The 23,128-nt window shown below is 37.6% G+C and overlaps 1 protein-coding gene across 5 annotated transcripts in view; it reads left to right on the top strand.

Moving 5' to 3' along the window:
- fry (Protein furry) overlaps positions 1-23,128 on the top strand; it is a 342,675-nt gene that overhangs the window by 45,958 nt on the left and 273,589 nt on the right. For all 5 annotated transcript variants that reach the window (XM_070103982.1, XM_070103981.1, XM_070103978.1 and 2 more), the window contains exons 15-23: positions 5,724-5,902; positions 9,826-9,953; positions 11,708-11,897; positions 13,374-13,553; positions 14,269-14,445; positions 15,290-15,439; positions 16,125-16,291; positions 18,449-18,549; positions 21,231-21,395. In XM_070103982.1, coding sequence (XP_069960083.1) covers positions 5,724-5,902; positions 9,826-9,953; positions 11,708-11,897; positions 13,374-13,553; positions 14,269-14,445; positions 15,290-15,439; positions 16,125-16,291; positions 18,449-18,549; positions 21,231-21,395 — 1,437 coding nt within the window. The remainder of the gene's footprint in view (positions 1-5,723; positions 5,903-9,825; positions 9,954-11,707; positions 11,898-13,373; positions 13,554-14,268; positions 14,446-15,289; positions 15,440-16,124; positions 16,292-18,448; positions 18,550-21,230; positions 21,396-23,128) is intronic.

Genomic DNA, 23,128 nt, shown 5'->3' with positions numbered 1-23,128 from the left:
AGTGTGAGCAGGGTAATATTTAGTGAAGGGATTCAGGGAAACCGGTTATTTTCATATAGTCGGACTTGAGTCCTGGAAATGGGAAGTACAATGCCTGCACTTTAACCCTTTGAGGGTTTTCGTCGTACTAGTACGTCTTACGCGTAGGGGTTTTTGACGTACTAATACTCATAAATTCTAGCGGCCTCAAATCTAGTGGGAGAAAGCTGGTAGGCCTTTATATGAAAGAATGGGTCTATGTGGTCAGTGTGCACAGTCTAAAAAAAATCCTGCAGCACACAGTGCATAATGAGAAAAAAAAAACTTTAACCATTTTTTTTTAATAAATCAGCGACTTTGCAGTGTATTTTCGTATGGTATTTATTGTTGTATTCTAGTTTTCTTGGTCTCATTTTATAGAATGGAAGACATATTACTGAAATTGAGATGATTTTGACTGGTTTTACAATGAAAGGTGCCTTGAAATTGAGCTCAAAGTAGCAGAAATGTTCGATTTTTACCAAACTTCAAAAGGAAACAAATCGTGCCAAGCGTGCAATACACGTCAACTGGTGAGTCTAATATTCTTTCACAAGTGCACCAATAATATTTATATCATTTTTTACACTAATGCAGTAGTCTGCATAACAGTAAATCTTATATTTTTTGTGAGAATAAAAATTCAATGTGGAAAGCAAAAGAATATAAGAGGGGCCTTGAGACGTGACTAATGACTAGAGGAAATGTCATTTTAGTGCCAGGAATGTCTTTCTTGTTTATTCTGGACCCTATTCCGAAATTGGCATCTTTTGAAATTTGTGTGAAATTGGCAAAATTGCTAAATTCTGACCACTGTACTGGATAGTTGAATTTATAAATGGGTGGTTTCTTGCACCCATTCGATAGAAAAAATGGAGTTCTAGCGAAATATTCATGTTTTTTGTCGACTAGTACAGTGAAATTGGCCGAAAATGGGGCTCAAAGTGGGCAAAATCGCCGATGCGTAAACATCGCCGAGACCGCTAACTTTGCGAGAGCATAATTCCGTAAGTTTTCTATCAAATTTCAAACTTTTGGTGTCGTTATGATCGGGAAAAGATTCTCTATCTTTTCATAAGAGAAAATAATTTTTTTTTTTTTTTAAATTTGGCCGACCCTGAGAACGAGTTTCGGAGAGGGCCTGTCGACCCTCAAAGGGTTAAAGGAGGGGTTTGGGATATTGGCAGTTTGGAGGGATATGTCGTGTATCTTTATACGTATATGCTTCTAAACTGTTGTATTCTGAGCACCTCTGCAAAAGCAGTGATAATGTGTGAGTGTGGTGAAAGTGTTGAATGATGATGAAAGTATTTTCTTTTTTGGGGATTTTCTTTCTTTTTTGGGTCACCCTGCCTCGGTGGGAGACGGGCGACTTGTTGAAAAAAAAGAAAAAGATGTATATCTCAAGGGATTTTGGGTAGTAGGTTGGTAGACAGCAACCACCCAGGGAAGTACTACCGTCCTGCCAGATGACTGTGAAACAAAAACCTGTAACTGTTTTGCATGATGGTAGGATTGCTGGTTTCTTTTTCTGTCTCATAAACACGCTAGATAACAGGGATATCTTGCTACTCCTACTTACACTTTGGTCACACTTCACAGACACGCACATGCATATATATATATATATATACATACATCTAGGTTTTTCTCCTTTTTCTAAATAGCTTTTGTTCTTTTTTATTTCTTCTATTGTCCATGGGGAAGTGGAAAAGAATCTTTCCTCCATAAGCCATGCGTGTCGTATGAGGCGACTAAAATGCCGGGAGCAATGGGCTAGTAACCCCTTCTCCTGTATACATTTACTAAAAAAGAGAAGAAGAAAAACTTTATAAAACTGGGATGCTTAAATGTGCGTGGATGTAGTGCGGATGACAAGAAACAGATGATTGCTGATGTTATGAATGAAAAGAAGTTGGATGTCCTGGCTCTAAGCGAAACAAAGCTGAAGGGGGTAGGAGAGTTTCAGTGGGGGGAAGTAAATGGGATTAAATCTGGAGTATCTGAGAGAGTTAGAGCAAAGGAAGGGGTAGCAGTAATGTTAAATGATCAGTTATGGAAGGAGAAAAGAGAATATGAATGTGTAAATTCAAGAATTATGTGGATTAAAGTAAAGGTTGGATGCGAGAAGTGGGTCATAATAAGCGTGTATGCACCTGGAGAAGAGAGGAATGCAGAGGAGAGAGAGAGATTTTGGGAGATGTTAAGTGAATGTATAGGAGCCTTTGAACCAAGTGAGAGAGTAATTGTGGTAGGGGACCTGAATGCTAAAGTAGGAGAAACTTTTAGAGAGGGTGTGGTAGGTAAGTTTGGGGTGCCAGGTGTAAATGATAATGGGAGCCCTTTGATTGAACTTTGTATAGAAAGGGGTTTAGTTATAGGTAATACATATTTTAAGAAAAAGAGGATAAATAAGTATACACGATATGATGTAGGGCGAAATGACAGTAGTTTGTTGGATTATGTATTGGTAGATAAAAGACTGTTGAGTAGACTTCAGGATGTACATGTTTATAGAGGGGCCACAGATATATCAGATCACTTTCTAGTTGTAGCTACACTGAGAGTAAAAGGTAGATGGGATACAAGGAGAATAGAAGCATCAGGGAAGAGAGAGGTGAAGGTTTATAAACTAAAAGAGGAGGCAGTTAGGGTAAGATATAAACAGCTATTGGAGGATAGATGGGCTAATGAGAGCATAGGCAATGGGGTCGAAGAGGTATGGGGTAGGTTTAAAAATGTAGTGTTAGAGTGTTCAGCAGAAGTTTGTGGTTACAGGAAAGTGGGTGCAGGAGGGAAGAGGAGCGATTGGTGGAATGATGATGTAAAGAGAGTAGTAAGGGAGAAAAAGTTAGCATATGAGAAGTTTTTACAAAGTAGAAGTGATGCAAGGAGGGAAGAGTATATGGAGAAAAAGAGAGAGGTTAAGAGAGTGGTGAAGCAATGTAAAAAGAGAGCAAATGAGAGAGTGGGTGAGATGTTGTCAACAAATTTTGTTGAAAATAAGAAAAAGTTTTGGAGTGAGATTAACAAGTTAAGAAAGCCTAGAGAACAAATGGATTTGTCAGTTAAAAATAGGAGAGGAGAGTTATTAAATGGAGAGTTAGAGGTATTGGGAAGATGGAGGGAATATTTTGAGGAATTGTTAAATGTTGATGAAGATAGGGAAGCTGTGATTTCGTGTATAGGGCAAGGAGGAATAACATCTTGTAGGAGTGAGGAAGAGCCAGTTGTGAGTGTGGGGGAAGTTCGTGAGGCAGTAGGTAAAATGAAAGGGGGTAAGGCAGCCGGGATTGATGGGATAAAGATAGAAATGTTAAAAGCAGGTGGGGATATAGTTTTGGAGTGGTTGGTGCAATTATTTAATAAATGTATGGAAGAGGGTAAGGTACCTAGGGATTGGCAGAGAGCATGCATAGTTCCTTTGTATAAAGGCAAAGGGGATAAAAGAGAGTGCAAAAATTATAGGGGGATAAGTCTGTTGAGTGTACCTGGTAAAGTGTATGGTAGAGTTATAATTGAAAGAATTAAGAGTAAGACGGAGAATAGGATAGCAGATGAACAAGGAGGCTTTAGGAAAGGTAGGGGGTGTGTGGACCAGGTGTTTACAGTGAAACATATAAGTGAACAGTATTTAGATAAGGCTAAAGAGGTCTTTGTGGCATTTATGGATTTTGGAAAAGGCGTATGACAGGGTGGATAGGGGGGCAATGTGGCAGATGTTGCAAGTGTATGGTGTAGGAGGTAGGTTACTGAAAGCAGTGAAGAGTTTTTACGAGGATAGTGAGGCTCAAGTTAGAGTATGTAGGAAAGAGGGAAATTTTTTCCCAGTAAAAGTAGGCCTTAGAGAAGGATGTGTGATGTCACCGTGGTTGTTTAATATATTTATAGATGGAGTTGTAAGAGAAGTAAATGCGAGGGTCTTGGCAAGAGGCGTGGAGTTAAAAGATGAAGAATCACACACAAAGTGGGAGTTGTCACAGCTGCTCTTTGCTGATGACACTGTGCTCTTGGGAGATTCTGAAGAGAAGCTGCAGAGATTGGTGGATGAATTTGGTAGGGTGTGCAAAAGAAGAAAATTAAAGGTGAATACAGGAAAGAGTAAGGTTATGAGGATAACAAAAAGATTAGGTGATGAAAGATTGAATATCAGATTGGAGGGAGAGAGTATGGAGGAGGTGAACGTATTCAGATATTTGGGAGTGGACGTGTCAGCGGATGGGTCTATGAAAGATGAGGTGAATCATAGAATTGAAGAGGGAAAAAGAGTGAGTGGTGCACTTAGGAGTCTGTGGAGACAAAGAACTTTGTCCTTGGAGGCAAAGAGGGGAATGTATGAGAGTATAGTTTTACCAACGCTCTTATATGGGTGTGAAGCGTGGGTGATGAATGTTGCAGCGAGGAGAAGGCTGGAGGCAGTGGAGATGTCATGTCTGAGGGCAATGTGTGGTGTGAATATAATGCAGAGAATTCGTAGTTTGGAAGTTAGGAGGAGGTGCGGGATTACCAAAACTGTTGTCCAGAGGGCTGAGGAAGGGTTGTTGAGGTGGTTCGGACATGTAGAGAGAATGGAGCGAAACAGAATGACTTCAAGAGTGTATCAGTCTGTAGTGGAAGGAAGGCGGGGTAGGGGTCGGCCTAGGAAGGGTTGGAGGGAGGGGGTAAAGGAGGTTTTGTGTGCGAGGGGCTTGGACTTCCAGCAGGCATGCGTGAGCGTGTTTGATAGGAGTGAATGGAGACAAATGGTTTTTAATACTTGACATGCTGTTGGAGTGTGAGCAAAGTAACATTTATGAAGGGATTCAGGGAAACCGGCAGGCCGGACTTGAGTCCTGGAGATGGGAAGTACAGTGCCTGCACTCTGAAGGAGGAGTGTTAATGTTGCAGTTTAAAAACTGTAGTGTAAAGCACCCTTCTGGCAAGACAGTGATGGAGTGAATGATGGTGAAAGTTTTTCTTTTTCGGGCCACCCTGCCTTGGTGGGAATCGGCCAGTGTGTTAATAAAAAAAAAAAAATAAACAAGCTGTTGGAGTGTAAGCAAGTTAATAATTTTATGAAGGAATTCAGGGAGGTGGGAAGTACAGTGCCTGCACTCTAAAAGAGGGGTTAGAGATATTTGCTGTTGGGAGGGACATCTGAGCTGTTTTATCTGCACGCCTCTGGCAGGATAGTGATAGTGTGAATGATGGTGAAAGTGTTTCTTTTTCAGGTTACCCTGCATCAGTATTAAATAACAATCTCAAGAGGGTTTCATTCATTCCATCACAGGCACAGTTTAGTAGCCATCCAACTCTGTCATTTTAATATAGATGCTGTGAAGTGTGTGAGAGCCTAAATAAGTTATGTATAGCTTAAGTTAATACGAGCCCAGTCCATTTCTTATTAACTGTGTGACAGTCCCCATTTACCCAAAGGAATACTATATTTTATGGCATCGAAGACACCATTTTTTCAAAAAACAAATCTCGAAAATTCATCTAGCATCTTGGAGGCTGAAGTACCGTTTATCTTTTTTCCAAAATTTAGCCAGTCAGAATTGGGGGAAGGGGGATATGTCCTCAACACCAGAGCGTCTTGTTCAGTGTAAAATACGGTAGTTGATTGATAGGTTTCTGTTAATCTAAAAAAAAGTTTACTAGTGGTTATAATGCATGAAATGTACTGTATATCCAGTATTTGTTAAAATAATTTTCATCATCCACAGAGGGGTGATCACAGTGATGTATTGCGCTTAGCTGAAGGTTTTGCTCTGGTGCTGTTGTGTAGTTGTCGACAAGCTCCACGCAGAGTGGCAGTAGCTATTATGAGGGAAGTCAAGCTGTTAGCCAAGGCTTTAAGTGAAGAAGATCCTATCAATCATCCTGTTATAGATGTTATGGATAAGTAAGTATTGGTGATACTTTTTGTCTATGCTTTTATTTAGTCTGTTATCACCCTTATTTTTGCTTGTACTATATTTCATTTATTTTGTTTATTATTGTTGAGTACTCATAATTCTTCATTTTTAATACACTGATATTAATTTTTTTTTAATTATTTCAACATCCCAGAGCTATGATTCTGTGTTTATATATTCCTAAGATGTTGGATGCATATATTGAGCTTAAGAAGAGCAGGGATCACTAGGTGCCTCTTAACTTTATCATCTAGTAAATGTATATTAGCAGGCACAACACAGCCTAGTCACAAGAGAGAGAGTATAAACAGCCTGGGCCATAAGAGAAAGGGTATAAACACAGCCTGGGCCATAAGAGAGGGTATAAATACAGCCTGGGCCATAAGAGAGAGGATATAAACACAGCCTGAGCCATAAGAGAAAGGGTATAAACACAGCCTGAGCCATAAGAGAAAGGGTATAAACACAGCCTGGGCCATAAGAGAGAGGGTATAAACACAGCCTGGGCCATAAGAGAAAGGGTATAAACACAGCCTGGGCCATAAGAGAAAGGGTATAAACACAGCCTGGGCCATAAGAGAAAGGGTATAAACACAGCCTGGGCCATAAGAGAAAGGGTATAAACACAGCCTGGGCCATAAGAGAGAGGGTATAAACACAGCCTGGGCCATAAGAGACAGGGTATAAACAGCCTGGGCCATAAAAGAGAGTGTATACTTGGTCTCAGAAATCCAATTTTTACAAGGCACTAGAACTGTTGCCAAACTTCAACCCAACACTAACTCTAGGATGGTTGCAACCCTTCAAGCTAATAGTAAATAATTCTGTATCAAATATTGTTTAAAAATTTAAGAAAGAGGATATTTTTCACTCGTAAGATGTGGGGATACAGCATCAGATATATTTTTCAAGAGCTTGAATTATAGCTGGTAATATAAAGTAATCGATTAAGAGGTGTAGATTTTTTTCCTTTAGTTTTATTGAAGTTGATAAGTTACTACAAAAGATTTCTGAGAAGGTACAAGTTCTTGCTAAAGAAAAGGGTTCTGTAATTTGTCCAGAAGGAGTCCTACTGCCTTTTATAGCAGTAGCCCATAACCTATGCTTTTGTATGTAAATCATGGCTATCATTTATTTGCTGGTAAGCTTGTTTCAGTTATGATGTGTGAGTGAGGTGAAAGTGTTGAATGATGATGAAAGTATTTTCTTTTGGGGGATTTTCTTACTTTTTTGGGTCACCCTGCCTCGGTGGGAGACGGCCGACTTGTTGGAAAAAGAAAAAAAAAATTGTTCTCAGCCCACTTCCTCGTGTGTACTCAGAAGTATTATTTTTCACATTTGTGTTGTTTCTTGCACTTTATTCTTGGTAAAGTGGATAGGAGGAAGATACTGCAATGTTTCATTTGATCAGCTGATGACCACTGTTACTTCATAATCACTCACTCACTCACTAATTTGCTCACTCTGTCTCTGCTTTTTACAGAAAATTATTGAGAGGAAAAAAAGTACAGAAGTGTTTTCTGGCATCTATAAAACAAAGCAATACTGTAGTATGTTCATCTTGTATTAATGTTGGTAAAATTACTGCCAGTAAGTTAAGTAAAAGGACACAAGTGCAACTAATGTGACATTTTATCGTGGCAACATTTTGCTGTCCTGGAGCTTTATCAAGCCGTTACTGCTACAAGTGCAACTAATGTCACAGTTACACTTGTGTCCTTTTACTTAACATATGTTCATCTTCCCTCACTCCCCTTCACTCTAGTGTTCTTACTAGCAGCTTTTACCACAATTTGAGTTTTCTCTTGCAATTTATTGATGGTAATTGCATGATGGGAGAGTATGAAAGAGCTTCTTGTGTACAGTGATACTTGTAAAGAAATTCATGGTGCAGATACCATGTACATTAATTCATGAGGTTCTCCAATTTACAAATGACCAGAGTTATTTACATCTGCTCTGAAAAACCTGGTGGGGTGGAGATATTTGCTGTTTGGAGGGACATCTGAACTGCCATATCTGGGTGCCTCTGGCAAGACAGTGATAGCATGAATGATGGGAAGGTACCTAGGGATTGGCGGAGAGCATGTATAGTCCCTTTATATAAAGGGAAAGGGGACAAAAGAGATTGTAAAAATTATAGAGGAATAAGTTTACTGAGTATACCAGGAAAAGTATACAGTAGGGTTATAATTGAAAGAATTAGAGGTAAGACAGAATGTAGAATTGCGGACGAGCAAGGAGGCTTCAGAGTGGGTAGGGGATGTGTAGATCAAGTGTTTACATTGAAACATATATGTGAACAGTATTTAGATAAAGGTAGGGAAGTTTTTATTGCATTTATGGATTTAGAAAAGGCATATGATAGAGTGGATAGAGGAGCAATGTGGCAGATGTTGCAAGTATATGGAATAGGTGGTAAGTTACTAAATGCTGTAAAGAGCTTTTATGAGGATAGTGAGGCTCAGGTTAGGGTGTGTAGAAGAGAGGGAGAATACTTCCCGGTAAAAGTAGGTCTTAGACAGGGATGTGTAATGTCACCATGGTTGTTTAATATATTTATAGATGGGGTTGTAAAAGAAGTAAATGCTAGAGTGTTCGGGAGAGGGGTGGGATTAAATTATGGGGAATCAAATTCAAAATGGGAATTGACACAGTTACTTTTTGCTGATGATACTGTGCTTATGGGAGATTCTAAAGAAAAATTACAAAGGTTAGTGGATGAGTTTGAGAATGTGTGTAAAGGTAGAAAGTTGAAAGTGAACATAGAAAAGAGTAAGGTGATGAGGGTATCAAATGATTTAGATAAAGAAAAATTGGATATCAAATTGGGGAGGAGGAGTATGGAAGAAGTGAATGTTTTCAGATACTTGGGAGTTGACGTGTCGGCGGATGGATTTATGAAGGATGAGGTTAATCATAGAATTGATGAGGGAAAAAAGGTGAGTGGTGCATTGAGGTATATGTGGAGTCAAAAAACGTTATCTATGGAGGCAAAGAAGGGAATGTATGAAAGTATAGTAGTACCAACACTCTTATATGGATGTGAAGCTTGGGTGGTAAATGCAGCAGCGAGGAGACGGTTGGAGGCAGTGGAGATGTCCTGTCTAAGGGCAATGTGTGGTGTAAATATTATGCAGAAAATTCGGAGTGTGGAAATTAGGAGAAGGTGTGGAGTTAATAAAAGCATTAGTCAGAGGGCAGAAGAGGGGTTGTTGAGGTGGTTTGGTCATTTAGAGAGAATGGATCAAAGTAGAATGACATGGAAAGCATATAAATCTATAGGGGAAGGAAAGAGGGGTAGGGGTCGTCCTCGAAAGGGTTGGAAAGAGGGGGTAAAGGAGGTTTTGTGGGTGAGGGGCTTGGACTTCCAGCAAGCATGCATGAGCGTGTTAGATAGGAGTGAATGGAGACGAATGATACTTGGGACCTGACGATCTGTTGGAGTGTGAGCAGGGTAATATTTAGTGAAGGGATTCAGGGAAACTGGTTATTTTCATATAGTCAGACTTGAGTCCTGGAAATGGGAAGTACAATGCCTGCACTTTAAAGGAGGGGTTTGGGATATTGGCAGTTTGGAGGGATATGTTGTGTATCTCTATAATATATGTTCTAAAGTATTCTGAGCACCTCTGCAAAAGCAGTGATAATGTGTGAGTGTGGTGAAAGTGTTGAATGATGATGAAAGTATTTTCTTTTTGGGTTTTTTTTTTATTTTTTTTGGTTAACCCTGCCTCGGTGGTTGAGGGCCTACTTTTTTAAAAAAAAAAAAAAAAAAAAAAAATCATCCTTAATGTTAAAGTACTATTGTTTCTTATACAAACAACTCTTTAATATACTGAGGAACTCCTATGTTATTAATATTACAGAAAATTGAAGAAAAATTCTTTAACTCCATCCACTTAATTAGGTGGTGTGGGAGTGTTGTGGAAGGAGTGTTATCTCTGTTGCCTCCAGGGGAGAGGTCAGCAGTTGCAGCTACCACAACCATTGATCTGCAGTGGCTTGCTGACCGAAGCTCATCTGTCTGGACTGGAGGTAGGTGTATATCTCTGACTTGGTTGATATTTTTCAAAATATTATTTTTTTTTATGTTTTGTGTAACTAAACATAGCAGATCTTTTTTTTTTTAGGAGAAGTTCATGAAAGTTTTTCATATTCTGTTGACCACTGACAGCTGTGTAAGAAGTCTTTCAAAATCAGGTTTGCAGGACAGTGTGATTACCTTTTTGTAGTTACAGGAGCAGAGCTTTGCTTGTGGTGGTCCATTATCTGTGTTTACTTTGCCATGCAAATTTCTGATGTTTGTAGCATTTACAGTACAATACAGTGGTAGGGAACTCGTATTTGATCATATTCCATCACTACATCTGTCCAGTATTTGTGCAGGAATTTTTTCTAGTGCTTTATTGGGACCAGGTTTTTTTTAGCTTACAATTGCGGTCTTCATTCTTCCTGATGATGGTCTTTAGAAATCTTATCTGTTTTTTCTTATTGTATGATCTTATTTGTGGTTATGGTGTATTTTTTTTTTCAATCTCTCAGGATTGGCATTTTTAATAAGTTCAGTCTTATTTAGTAACTCCTTCTTCTTTCTTTCAACACACCGGCTGTATCCCACCGACGCGGGGTGGCCCAAAAGGAAAAACGAAAGTTTCTCCTTTTACATTTAGTAATATATACAGGAGAAGGGGTTACTAGCCCCTTGCTCCCGGCATTTTAGTCGCCTCTTACAACACGCATGGCTTACGAAGGAAGAATTCTGTTCCACTTCCCCATGGAGCTAAGAGGAAATAAACAAGAATAAGAACTAGAAAGAAAATGGAAGAAAACCCAGAGGGGTGTGTATATATGTGCTTGTACATGTATGTGTAGTGTGACCTAAGTGTAAGTAGAAGTAGCAAGACATACCTGAAATCTTGCATGTTCATGAGACAGAAAAAAGGACACCAGCAATCCTACCATCATGTAAAACAATTACAGGCTTTCGTTTTACACTCACTTGGCAGGATAGTAGTACCACCCTGGGCGGTTGCTGTCTACCAACCTACTACCTATAATTTCGTAACTCATGTGTTTTAAATCTACAGTTATTTTGTAACCTACCTATGGATTTTTTTCTAAATCTACACTTTTTTAGATGCATATATCATATTACCTAGGTAGTAGGTTGGTAAACAGCAACCGCCCAGTGAGGTACTACCGTCCTGCCAAGTGAGTGTACAACGAAAACCTGTAATTGTTTTACATGATGGTAGGATTGCTGGTGTCTTTTTTCTGTCTCATAAACATGCAAGATTTCAGGTACGTCTTGCTACTTCTACTTACACTTAGGTCACACTACACCTACATGTACAAGCATATATATACACACCCCTCTGGGTATTCTTCTATTTTCTTTATAGTTCTTGTTCTTGTTTATTTCCTCTTATCTCCATGGGGAAGTGGAACAGAATTCTTCCTCAATAAGCCATGCATGTTGTAAGAGGCGACTAAAATGCCGGGAGCAAGGGGCTAGTAACCCCTTCTCCCGTATAAATTACTAAATTTAAGAGAAACTTTCGTTTTTCTTTTTGGGCCACCCTGCCTTGGTGGGATATGGCCGGTGTGTTGAAAGAAAGATAGAAATATGTCACATTAATATTGCGTATTCAAATTTTTGGCCTAATGAATACTTTGAACAGCTTCTTTTTTTTTTTTAGCTCTCCAATATCACTTTATTATTATTATTATTAGTAGTAGCAATATTTTTAATATCATTATTATTATTAAAATTTTTGCTTACATTGCAGGATTTCTAGAAGACAGCAGTGTGAAAAGTGTAAGTGCTCAGCACCTAGTGTGTGAGGATGTGTGGGCACTTGTGTTGTGTGGCTTTATACTTCAAGGTCGAGTTCTCACCTCTTGTCCTCAGGCTGTCAATCATGCTTGGCCCATCGTCTACACTAGAGCTAATTCACTCTACTCGATTGTCGACCCAACGTAAGTGATGTTACTACTGAGAAGATTGTAGACTTTTTTGCATTTATTTAATCACACTAATACTCTTTTTAAAGGATAAAGTTTGCATAAAATGTAATATGTAGTGATTATTTGTAATAATAAGGCAGTATGATTGTTGAAATTGTTTGTCTTTATTGAGAAAGTAATTATTTGTAATAATAAGGCAGTATGATTGTTGAAATTGTTTGTCTTTATTGAGAAAGTAATTATTTGTAATAATAAGGCAGTATGATTGTTGAAATTGTTTGTCTTTATTGAGAAAGTAATTATTTGTAATAATAAGGCAGTATGATTGTTGAAATTGTTTGTCTTTATTAATAAGGTAATTATTTGTAGTAATAAGGCAGAATGTCAAATGCAAATGTACTATTGGTCTTTGGAATTGTTTGTCTTTATTGAGAAAGTAATTTCCAATGGGAATATGAAGAAAGAATGTAAGTTACAAGAATATAGTGTAGTTGATTGGAAAATTACTAGCAGCAAATATTGCATTAAATAATTTCATGGGTATATTTTTCATAATAATTAAGATTTTATTACATATTAACTTTATTCATACCTTTATGTAATGATTAGCTCTAATGTTTATATTAGAATTTTGGGAAATTAATGATGTAGGTACAGTATGTGTAATGAGTGTGGAGTACAGTTGTGTCAGCATTAGGCATAGCAGACTCAATAGGCAAGGCCTGGCTACTCCTCAAGACTCTCTGAATTATATGCCTCCAAGACATCCAACGTGTGTATTTCTTATTCCAGTATCTACCAACGAACCCTCCGACAAATAATTTTTTATCACACTAGATGTTTTCTACCACAAAAGTGACATTGATAATTATTGATGTGCTTTGGTAATTTGAAGTGAGACCTTGATAGTAACTAAATAGGATTTTTTAATAGGCATGATGTAGAGGTGATCTTCTATATATGAGGTATCTTTTATACATAAAGTGTCCAGTAGCTCGACTGCTAGCACACTCAGCTCACACACTGAGATCTGCGGGGTTGATCCCCAGTACTGGTGGAGATATTAGGGTGTGTTTCATTAAGACACTTACTGTCCATGTTCACCTATCAGTCAAATAGATACCTGGCTGTTAGTCGACTGATGCCGGTCGCATCCTGGGAATAAAATTGACCTAATTTGCTCGAAATGCTCTGCATAACCAGGGGTTCTCTGTATAGTATGTCATTGACGTGAACTAGGCCTGTATACCTTGTACATGTACTTGTAGAAATAAAGATTTTTTGTTGTTATTATTATTATTATTATTATTATTATTATTATTATTATTATTATATAGTAGATGCAGTATATCTGTAATGAAATATGAATTGATCAGCATAAAACTTTACAAATTATGAAGCATGAAAATGTTTCCATATCATTTATTGTTTGCTTCGCATTTTCTAAGTGATAATGAAGGTTCTGTTTATGTAACTTCACTTTAACAGGCCTCCTAATGACAATCGAGCATCATTACTTCGCAGCGCAACACAAGTTAAGAAGCCGATCAGTGAGAGAGATGTTTACATGAATCTTTGGAGAAATTATGTTGTGCTAGCCTGTCGTGTGGTGCCAGCCATCACTAAGACTCCAGTCATCAGATGTGCTTCTCCGGACATTAGTTTAGGGTATGTCAACCATGCTAGTGTTGTTCTTCATCTTAAATTGCTCATGATTTCAGACTTCATGAAGGTGAGTTGGAAGTGCTGAGTTGGGCTGGTAGGCCTGCAGCAGGGCTCTTTCCTTCTTAAGCAAATGTGATTTGGACCTGCTTAGCCTGAGCCAGTAAGCCTCCTGCAGTGCTCCTTTCTTATGTTATTTTAAACCAAACATATGTAAAGAAAAACTCTTTAGACTCCTGAAAATGTGTCCATGAAATTTTATTGAATAATCTCAAGCCTCCCTAAGTTTAACATGGTTAGCAATTTAACAGAAGATTTCTACTTATCATGTATTTATTTGTTTTTAATATTGATGAATTATTTTTAATAAATACTGCATTAATCTGTATGTGTGTTATGAGATCTCCATAGCAACAACACAAATTTGGTTTCTAAAGTAAAAACTCTAAATTGACTGCATATAAAAAATGTATCTAGAAAAAGCTTTAGCATTTTTTGATTGTGTTAATGTAATTTACTACCAGATTTGCTTTTATCAATTATAGGTATAATAATGATGTCAAAGTTACCAGGTTTGCTATGCCAGTTATAGGTACAATAAAGATGTCAGAATTTAGCAGTGTGAAAATTTAACATTATTGTTGTTGTGCTCATCATTTGGTTCACTGTTATCACATAGAGAGGTGTAACGTTAAATACAGTTTTATTTTATGTTTACCAGATCATCGCCGGAAAGTGGGGCGACTGGAGAAAAGGGAGGAGAGCGCCCATACCCTGGCTACTCTGTTTCTCCTCTCTGTTTGTACAAGTTACTTGTGCCCCTCCTACGCTGTGATAGCTCAGACATGCGGGAGGCTGTTACACTAGCTCTTGGAAAGATAAACCATTTTGCTCTTAGGTAAGTCATGGTAGTGAAAAGAGTTTTGCAGATGTGTTTTAACTTCAGCATCTAAGAATAATGTTTCTGTTGCAATGGGATACTTTTTTTAGTGTTAAATAAATTATTCATTACTCCATGGGAAAGTGGAGAAGAATTCTTCCTCCATAAGTCACTCATATCATAAGAGGCTACTAAAATGCCAGGAACAAAGGGCTAGTAACCCCTTCTCTTGTATACATTACTAAATTTAAAAAGAGAAACTTACGTTTTTCTTTTTTGGTCACCCTGCCTTGGTGGGATACGGCCAAAATAACCCTTTCTAAATAACTCGCTAAATGTGTAAAGAAGAAACTTTTATTTCTTTTTTTATTGGGTCACCGTGCCTTGTGAGACAGATGGTGTGTTAAAATAAAAAGATATTCATTGTGCAAGAAAGGTATAAAATACCGACAATATGAAAGTTAAGACACATGTGCAACATCTGGTTATCTTTATTGTAGACGTTTCGCCATCCAGTGGCTTTATCAATGCAGATTCTAGGACATAATTGGAAGACAGTAGAACTATATACAAAAGATGAGGTAATCAGTCCCTCAGCCTTGGAGTTAGTGTTCACAGCATCCACCACAATGCTGTAAACACTAACTCCAAGGCTGAGGGACTGATTACCTCATCTTTTGTATATAGTTTTACTGTCTTCCAATTATGTCCTAGAATCTGTATTGATAAAGCCACTGGATGGTGAAACGTCTACAATAAAGATATCCAGATGTTGCAACTGTGTCTTAACTTTCAAGATATTCATTGCACTGAAAAAATTTAATTTTAATTACTCTCAACTGACTGCATTTTTTTAATCCAGTGACTTGATGGAAGAACTGTTTCCCTACATACGTGAAAGTATCGATCGTAAGCAGGAGAACATGCGTCGACGGCGGCGTAGAGATGCTCTTAGGGTCACTTTAGTAAAACTGTTCGAGATGATTGCTGAACAAGGCACATTTGCCCTCAGGTAAGTGATATTTCTTATGTTTTGAGGTGTGAGGATGTTGCAGTTCATTGAGCCATCTAAACTGAGGTGCCATCACACTTCTGGCAAGAAAGCAAGGGAATGAATGACGGGGAATGTTTCCTCTTGTTTGGATCACTTTTCCCTCAGTAGAAGATGGATAGTATTTAAAAGAAAACAAAAAAATGTATTTAGCAATATGCAGTAGACCTGCCAGCTGGAATCCATTTAATGCATCTTAATTTAATTTTTTTTTCACAGTAAATGTAGTATCCTCCTTGGGGAAGTGGAGAAGAATCCTTCCTCTGAAAGCCATGCTTGTCATAAGAGGCAACTAAAATGCTGGGAGCAAGGGGCTAGTAACCCCCTTCTGTATAAATTACTAAATGTAAAAAGGAGAAAAACTTTTTGTTTCTTTTTTTTTTCGGGTCACCCTGCTTCAGTGGGAGACGGCCACTGTGCAAACAGAAAACATATACGTACTATATCTTGATGTTCAGTATTTTGCTCTGCATTACCTAACTACCCATTGTTATGCTGAATTTTGCTGTATCACCTAAAGATTGAGTTCATTTTCTGTTACTGTGTGTCTTGATACACTGTGTGACTGGTTTTCAAATATTTATGCTTACTCCTGTCTTCCCAGTTAGCCATCCATTTATTAATTGCTAGATTATTGTTCCTACAGTGAAAATGTTATCGATGGAGACACGGGAGCCTTGCTGAAGCGATACTTGGAGTACATGGAAGGTGCTCGCCTCTACCTCGAGAGCGAGAACGACAAGGATAACACACTCCTGCAGATCAAGACACACTTTTGCCATTTTGTTCGCAAACTCATTGGAAGCTTCTCATGTAAGCACCTGACATCCCCATTCTGATTTGAAGACATCCTTACATCATTGTGCATTACTCTAAATCCACTTTCTTGACACTAGTTTACTTCTTTGAAATACAAATATTTAAGTACTGTAGTTACAGATGTAATTATGTATTACTGTTTGTTATTACACAAGCTAAAGTATGCCCATGGTGCCCTGTCTTTAATTTATTTATCATATTGTAGAATACAGTGGTACCTTGAGTTTCGAACAGCTCCCAACTCGAACAATTATGTATGTGTGTTTTTGTACATGCTTTTGTAAGTGCATTTTTGGGGGTCTGAAATGGACTAATCTAATTTACATTATTCCTTATGGGAACAAATTCATTTGGTATTGGTACTCGAACAGCCTTCTGGAATTAATTAAGTTTGTAACTCAAGTTACCACTGTATATTTAAATTTTAGTTGATTGTGGCTTACAGTCCTTTATCTTAATAATGAAAAAAATATAGTAAAAGAAGATGTTTTTTTATTAAGATGTTCTGCCTATATCAAGTGCAGCCTCTCCTCACTTAGAGACGTACTTGTTTACCGACAACTCGGACTTACGACTGGCTCTCTGACCAGTATACATACCTAAATAATGTATATCAGACTTGATTTCCTCTATTCTGTTTATTACAATATACTGTACATTACTGTACAAACATTTAAAAATATACCAGAAAGGTTAAAAATGATGCAAAGATGACATTAAAACAATATCAAAGATGCCATAACACGATTCTTCAAGGAGTGCGATATACATATACTCCAGGCAGACAGAAAGACAGATAAGCAGAGACAGACAGACAGACAGACAAACAGATAAATAGAGAGAGAGACAAGACATATTTGTGTGTAACAGTGATAAACAGAGCGAGAGTTAGCTGGAGCAGTGGGAATTTATCAGATGTCGCTAGGCTGTCAACAGTATAGGGATGCCTTTCATAACACCATGCTTCAAGGTATATGCCAGGGTATCTAAAACATTGCTGGGACCTATAAATACTTTGTATATATTTCTAGACAATAGTAAATAACCCAGGCAGGTGTAAGTGTTCACCTGTCGGTGTGATTGTTACTATTTGAGCACTATTTCAGTACCTAATATTAGTGTCAGAACAAAGATTGGCTATGAAATTACAAGAACTATTATGAATTGTAATTATCAAAACATAAAAAATATATAAATTAAAATAATAATGAGGAGGGGTTTGGGATATTGGCAGTTTGGAGGGATATGTTGTGTATCTTTATATGTGTATGCTTCTAAACTGTTGTATTCTGAGCACCTCTGCAAAAACAGTGATAATGTGTGAGTGTGGTGAAAGTGTTGAATGATGATGAAAGTATTTTCTTTTTGGGGATTTTCTTTCTTTTTTTGGGTCACCCTGCCTCGGTGGGAGACGGCCGACTTGTTGAAAAAAAAATAAAATAATGAGAAAAAAAAAGATATATTGGCAACACTTCTGCAAGTGGCAGAAGTCGATGTTGCCGACAGGTGAGCATCCAGAGCCAACTTCACGGTCTTATATCTCAGTAAGTACTGACCCTAAATTTTTTTTTTAATCCTATAACATGTAGAAAAATGTGCTCTTCATTTTAAAAGAAAAAAAAAGATTTCTTTTATTTTTTAAAATATTCAGAGCGCCACGTGAGTGAACGTAGATCTACATTTGGACAGTTTAAGGGTTAAGCCTGTAGTTGTTTTACATGATGGTAGAATTGCTGGTGTCTTTTTCTGTTTCATAAACATGCAAGATTTCAGGTACATCTTGCTATTTCTACTTACACTTAGGTCACAGTACACTTGCATGTACAAGCATATATATACACACCCCTCTGGGTTTTCTTCTATTTTCTTATTAGTTCTTGGTCTTCTTCATTTCTTTTTATCTCCATGGGGAATTGGCAAAGAATTCTTCTTCTGTAAGTCATGCGTGTTGTAAGAGGCGACTAAAATGCCAGGAGCACTAGTAACCCCTTCTCCTCTATACATTACTAAATTTAAAAAGAGAAACTATTGTTTTTCTTTTTGGGCCACCCTACTTCAGTGAGATATGGCTGGTTTGTTGAAAGAAGAAAATGATTTGTATTAGTGTCTTGAAAAATGCCATTTTGTGAAATTCTTTCTTCTTTACGACAGTGGAACAGAGACTGACGCTCATTCCAAGAAGTCTTCGAAAAGGCCTCTTTTACCTTTTTGCCTCATGGAGTGGAGTTTTTGGAGCACCATTTGGGTATAAGGTATAGTAACTTGAAGCATTTTGACTTCACCCTGAGAGTGTGGAATTTGACATAAAGCTAGGTCTCGATTATTGTGAGTCCAAATAGTGAGAATTTTTATTTAGTGCGAAATTAATTAATGCTAGTTTTCCCCTAAACTCTTCAAATTGTGTACAAAAATCACATATAATTGAATAGTGTGAATTCGAGTGATGAGACCACCTCAAGGGGTTCATTATTCACAGTAATCGAGACCTGACTGTATTATGTTTTGGTTGTTGATTTCCTCTGTATTTATTATGTGCAGGATAGGAGTGTGGAGACGAATAGAATTGGGAGTGTGAGCTTATTTAGAGGGATAATACTTAGTCAGAGTCTGGAAATAGAAATGAAGGATATATTGTTTGTTTTGTTTATAAACTTTATATGTACATGCATTCCTCTGTATTTATTATGAGCACCTGCATATGTAGGTGGTGAATTTGAATGATGATGAAAGTATTTTCCTTTCTTTTTTGGGTCCCCTTTCGGTGATGTACTTATTATTTAATACTCCTAACTTAATCTGGAAATAATTTCATCTCATTTTTCTTCAGTCTTTGAACTTTTTGCTTACATGTACAGTACTTCTGTTCCCTTATATAATGTGTTAGTTCTTAAGTATTCTTTAAGAATTAGGATTAGTTTACCTGAAATACACAGCATATTAGTGGCTTTTATGCCTAACAATGTTTTATTACATGTGAATGCACAATCTGTATACTGCATAAAAGAAATAAAGTACATGTATTTGAATATGAATTAGGTAACGAAAGACTGGATATCAGATTTGAGAGAGGAGAGTATGGAGGAGGTGAACGTATTCAAATATTTGGGAGTGGACGTATCAGCAGATAGGTCTATGAAAGATGAGGTGAATCACGGAATTGACGAGGGAAAAAAGGTGAGTGGTGCACAGAGGAGTCTGCGGAGACAAAGAACTTTGTCCATGGAAGCAAAGAGGGGATGTGTGAGAATATAGTTATACCAACACTCTTATATGGGTGTGATGCATGGGTGGTGAATGTTGCAACATGGAGAAGGCTGGAGGCAGTGGCGATGTCATGTCTGAGAGCAGGCAATGTGTGGTGTGAATATGATGCAGAAAATTCGTAGTTTGGAAATTACGAGGGGATGCAGGTTTATCAAAATTATTATCCAGAGAGCTGAGGAGGGGTTGTTGAGGTGGTTTGGATATGTAGAGAGGATGGAACAAAATAGAATGACTTCGAGAGTGTATAAATCTGTATTGGAGGTAAGGCGGGGTAGGGGTCAGCCTAGGGAAGGTTAGAGGGAGGGGGTAAAGGAGGTTTTGTGTGCGAGGGGTTTGGACTTCCAGCAAGCATGCATGAGCATTAGATAGGAGCTAATGGAGACAAATGGTTTTTAGGACTTGACATGCTGTTGGAGTGTGAGCAAGGTAACATGAAGGGATTCAGGGAAACCGGCAGGCCAGACTTGAGTCTTGGAGATGGGAAGTACATGTACAGTTCCGGCACTCTGAAGGATGACTGTTAATGATGCTGCCGTTTTATAACTGTAGTGTAAGCATGCCTCTGGCAAGACAGTGATGGAGTGAATAGTGATGAAAGTTTTTCATTTTCAAGCCACCCTGCCTTGGTGGGAAGTGGCTGATGTGTTAAAAAAAAATAATATTTTGAATTTAAATGTGTGACTTGGTTCTTGAGCTGGTCTCTTTCATGTGTAGTCTAACCTTTCAGCTTCATCAGTCTTGCATTCAGATTCAGTGTAAATATGTTAGGTAAAAGGACACAAGTGCAGCTAATGCAATATTTTATTGTTGATTGACAAAGCTCCTGGAGAGTGAAATGTTGCCACAATAAAATGCCGCATTAGTGTCCTTTTACCTAACATTGTGTCGGTAATTTTACCAGCATTATTACAGTGTAAATAGGATCAACAATGAGAAAGAATTTTAGCCTTACTGCAGAATTTATATGACTGAACGCTTTTTTTTTTTCAATGGCCTAGTATATAAATTTTCGTTCAAGTCATAAAAGTCAAGACAACATCCATACAAGTTTTGATATGTTTAGAAATGTTTCTAAAACCTTTGGGAGGTAGAAAAGTTGAATAAGCTAGAGGAGAGCAAAGTTCTGGCTAAAACCATTCATGAGTTTTAAGAGTAAAATATAGATTACATCATCTAGATGAAAGTTAATAGGTAGGCCCAAAATTTGCAGCTTACCAACTGAAAATTCAAATGGTAATTAAACAGTGCAAAACTTTAATTATGCATAGTGCAGTAAGGGGTAGCTCCAGAAGTTTTGTATGTATAGGAGGGTTGGAAGAGGGATCTAGGGGATGTCACTTAAAGCAGATTTTTTTTTCTCAATGTACAGACCCTCTCCCACCGAGGCAAGGCTACCCGAAAAAGAAAAAACTTTGAAGTGTTTATTCTTTTTACATTTAGTATTTTATACAGAAGAAAGAGTTATTAAAGAATATTGTATTTATTGTATTTACTTGGGGCTTTGGGGCTAATCAAAATTATGGCAGGTACTTTAACTCCCTCCCCTTCTCTTCCCTCTTGGTGCTGCCCCTGAATACATTATTAAAGAATGCAATTTTCATGTAATCCTTCACCAATCCTGATGTTAGTGGTATGGTATTGATTTAAGCCATTCTCTTTCTCCTTTTAGAGTCCAGATTCTGGAAATCGTCAACCGTCTGAATTTGAACTGTGCGCTCTGCATGCTTCAAGTGCTGTGCTCTGCTGTGGTCCTTCATTTGATCCACAGCTCCTGGCTGATGATGGCCACATATACCAGTGGCTTGATGCCCTCCTTGGCTCCCATGATGAAAAGGTATCTATTGTCTTTTCTCTTATTTTGGACTGTAAGTTACGCATGTACATAGATCTCACAAGTTATTCTTTTTATAGGATAATAGCAACACTTAGGGTAATAGCAAAACTTAGGGTAGAATAGGAATCATAAAAATGTACATAGTGTTAAAGTTGCCCAAAACAAGTAATTAAGTTCGATTGTATCTTAACAAAAATAACGGTAAGATTTTAGTTTCGTATTTTTCTGTTTTGGTAAATAATTAATGGCTGTTATAATTTTGAAACATAGAACTTCCCTTATCTGGATCCTCTGGACTGGAAATGCAAATACAACAACAAATTTGATCTTGATATAGTCGCTTGTTTTTCTCGCTGCAAATCCAGCTTTACATTCACAGAGAAAACTGTTAAAGAAAAAATAATCTTCAATAAAAATAGGGTAGGGGTCCTCTCAGGAAGGGTTGGAGAGAGGATGTGAAGGAAGTTTTAAGTGGTAATGTCTTGAGCGCCCAGCAGGCATGTGCGAGCTTGCTTCATCAGGCTGAGGGAAGACAAATGGTTTTAAGGATTTTAAATGTTGCAGTGTAACATTTATGAGGGGAATCAGGGATAAACCTCTTAGCCAGACTTGATTCCAGGAGGTGGGGATGTTATAGTTATGAGGGGGTCGTTTGAATTGTCATGTCTGCATGCTTCTGGCAAGACAGCTATTTAATGAATGATGGTGAATGTATCTTTTTTATGGAATCATCCTACCTTAGTGGAAGATGTGTAATGTGGTAAAAAATTATTGAAGTAGAGAAACATTTAATTTGCACAATACTTTTTTCTTTTAAATTACTAAATTTAAAAAGAAAAACTTGGTGGGATACAGCCGGTGTGTTAAAAAAATAAATATACTAATGACGAAGGATTGCCACGTACCATGACCACTTTTTCTCATAGTTTGCAGAAAAAGGAAAAAAAATTCTTAACTGACTTTCAAAATCATAATGAAATGATTGCAAACAAATCATGGAATTTCTTTGAAAATCAGCCATTCACTGTTATTGAGGTACTGCCTTCCTCCCTAGAAGGGATGGCAAAGACTGCAAAATTCCGGGGGCATCACGTGGTTTGAACCCATAGCAAGGGAGTCCTAAAACTCACAGGCCAGTGTGTTAACACACTGACCTGTGAGTTTTACAACTTGCTTGCCTTGGGTTCAAACCTCACCTGTTTCCTGATTTAATTTTTTAAGTTTTATTTTCTTTGTAAATGGTAACTTTATTATTATTAAAATTTGATTATATATATGTTATTTTTTGAGACAGTAGCTGTTTCCCACAAAGATAAGATAACCCAAAGAAGGAAAATTCAATCATCATCGCTCATTCCTTAGATATCGTATCAGAAATCTTCAGACACTGTAATTTAAATTACCCACTGAGTTGCAACATCCTGACACTTCCCTGGGAGTGCAGGCTCTGTACTAACCACCTCTGTAACTCACATGTATCAAATTAATTTCTGTTATTTGAATTAGTAAGATTTTGCTATGGCCTAGAATTAGACAAAAATAAAAAAGCTTGCTTGATCGGACTAATAACTCAAACAGAAGATTGTTGTACCTAAATTGATCTGGATAAGTGGGAGTTCACCCTGTTGTATAAATTTTGGAGACTAGTTTTGTACATAGATAGGTGCAGGATTTAAGATAATAATTATCTTTGTGGCAAGGGTTCATTGAACAACTATATGAATAATGTTTAG

The sequence above is a fragment of the Cherax quadricarinatus genome, chromosome 88 (assembly GCF_038502225.1).
Source record: "Cherax quadricarinatus isolate ZL_2023a chromosome 88, ASM3850222v1, whole genome shotgun sequence".
In the NCBI taxonomy this organism is placed as follows: domain Eukaryota; kingdom Metazoa; phylum Arthropoda; class Malacostraca; order Decapoda; family Parastacidae; genus Cherax; species Cherax quadricarinatus.
Note: the sequence above shows the minus strand (reverse complement) of the source record. Positions and strands in the feature narration are given on the sequence as shown.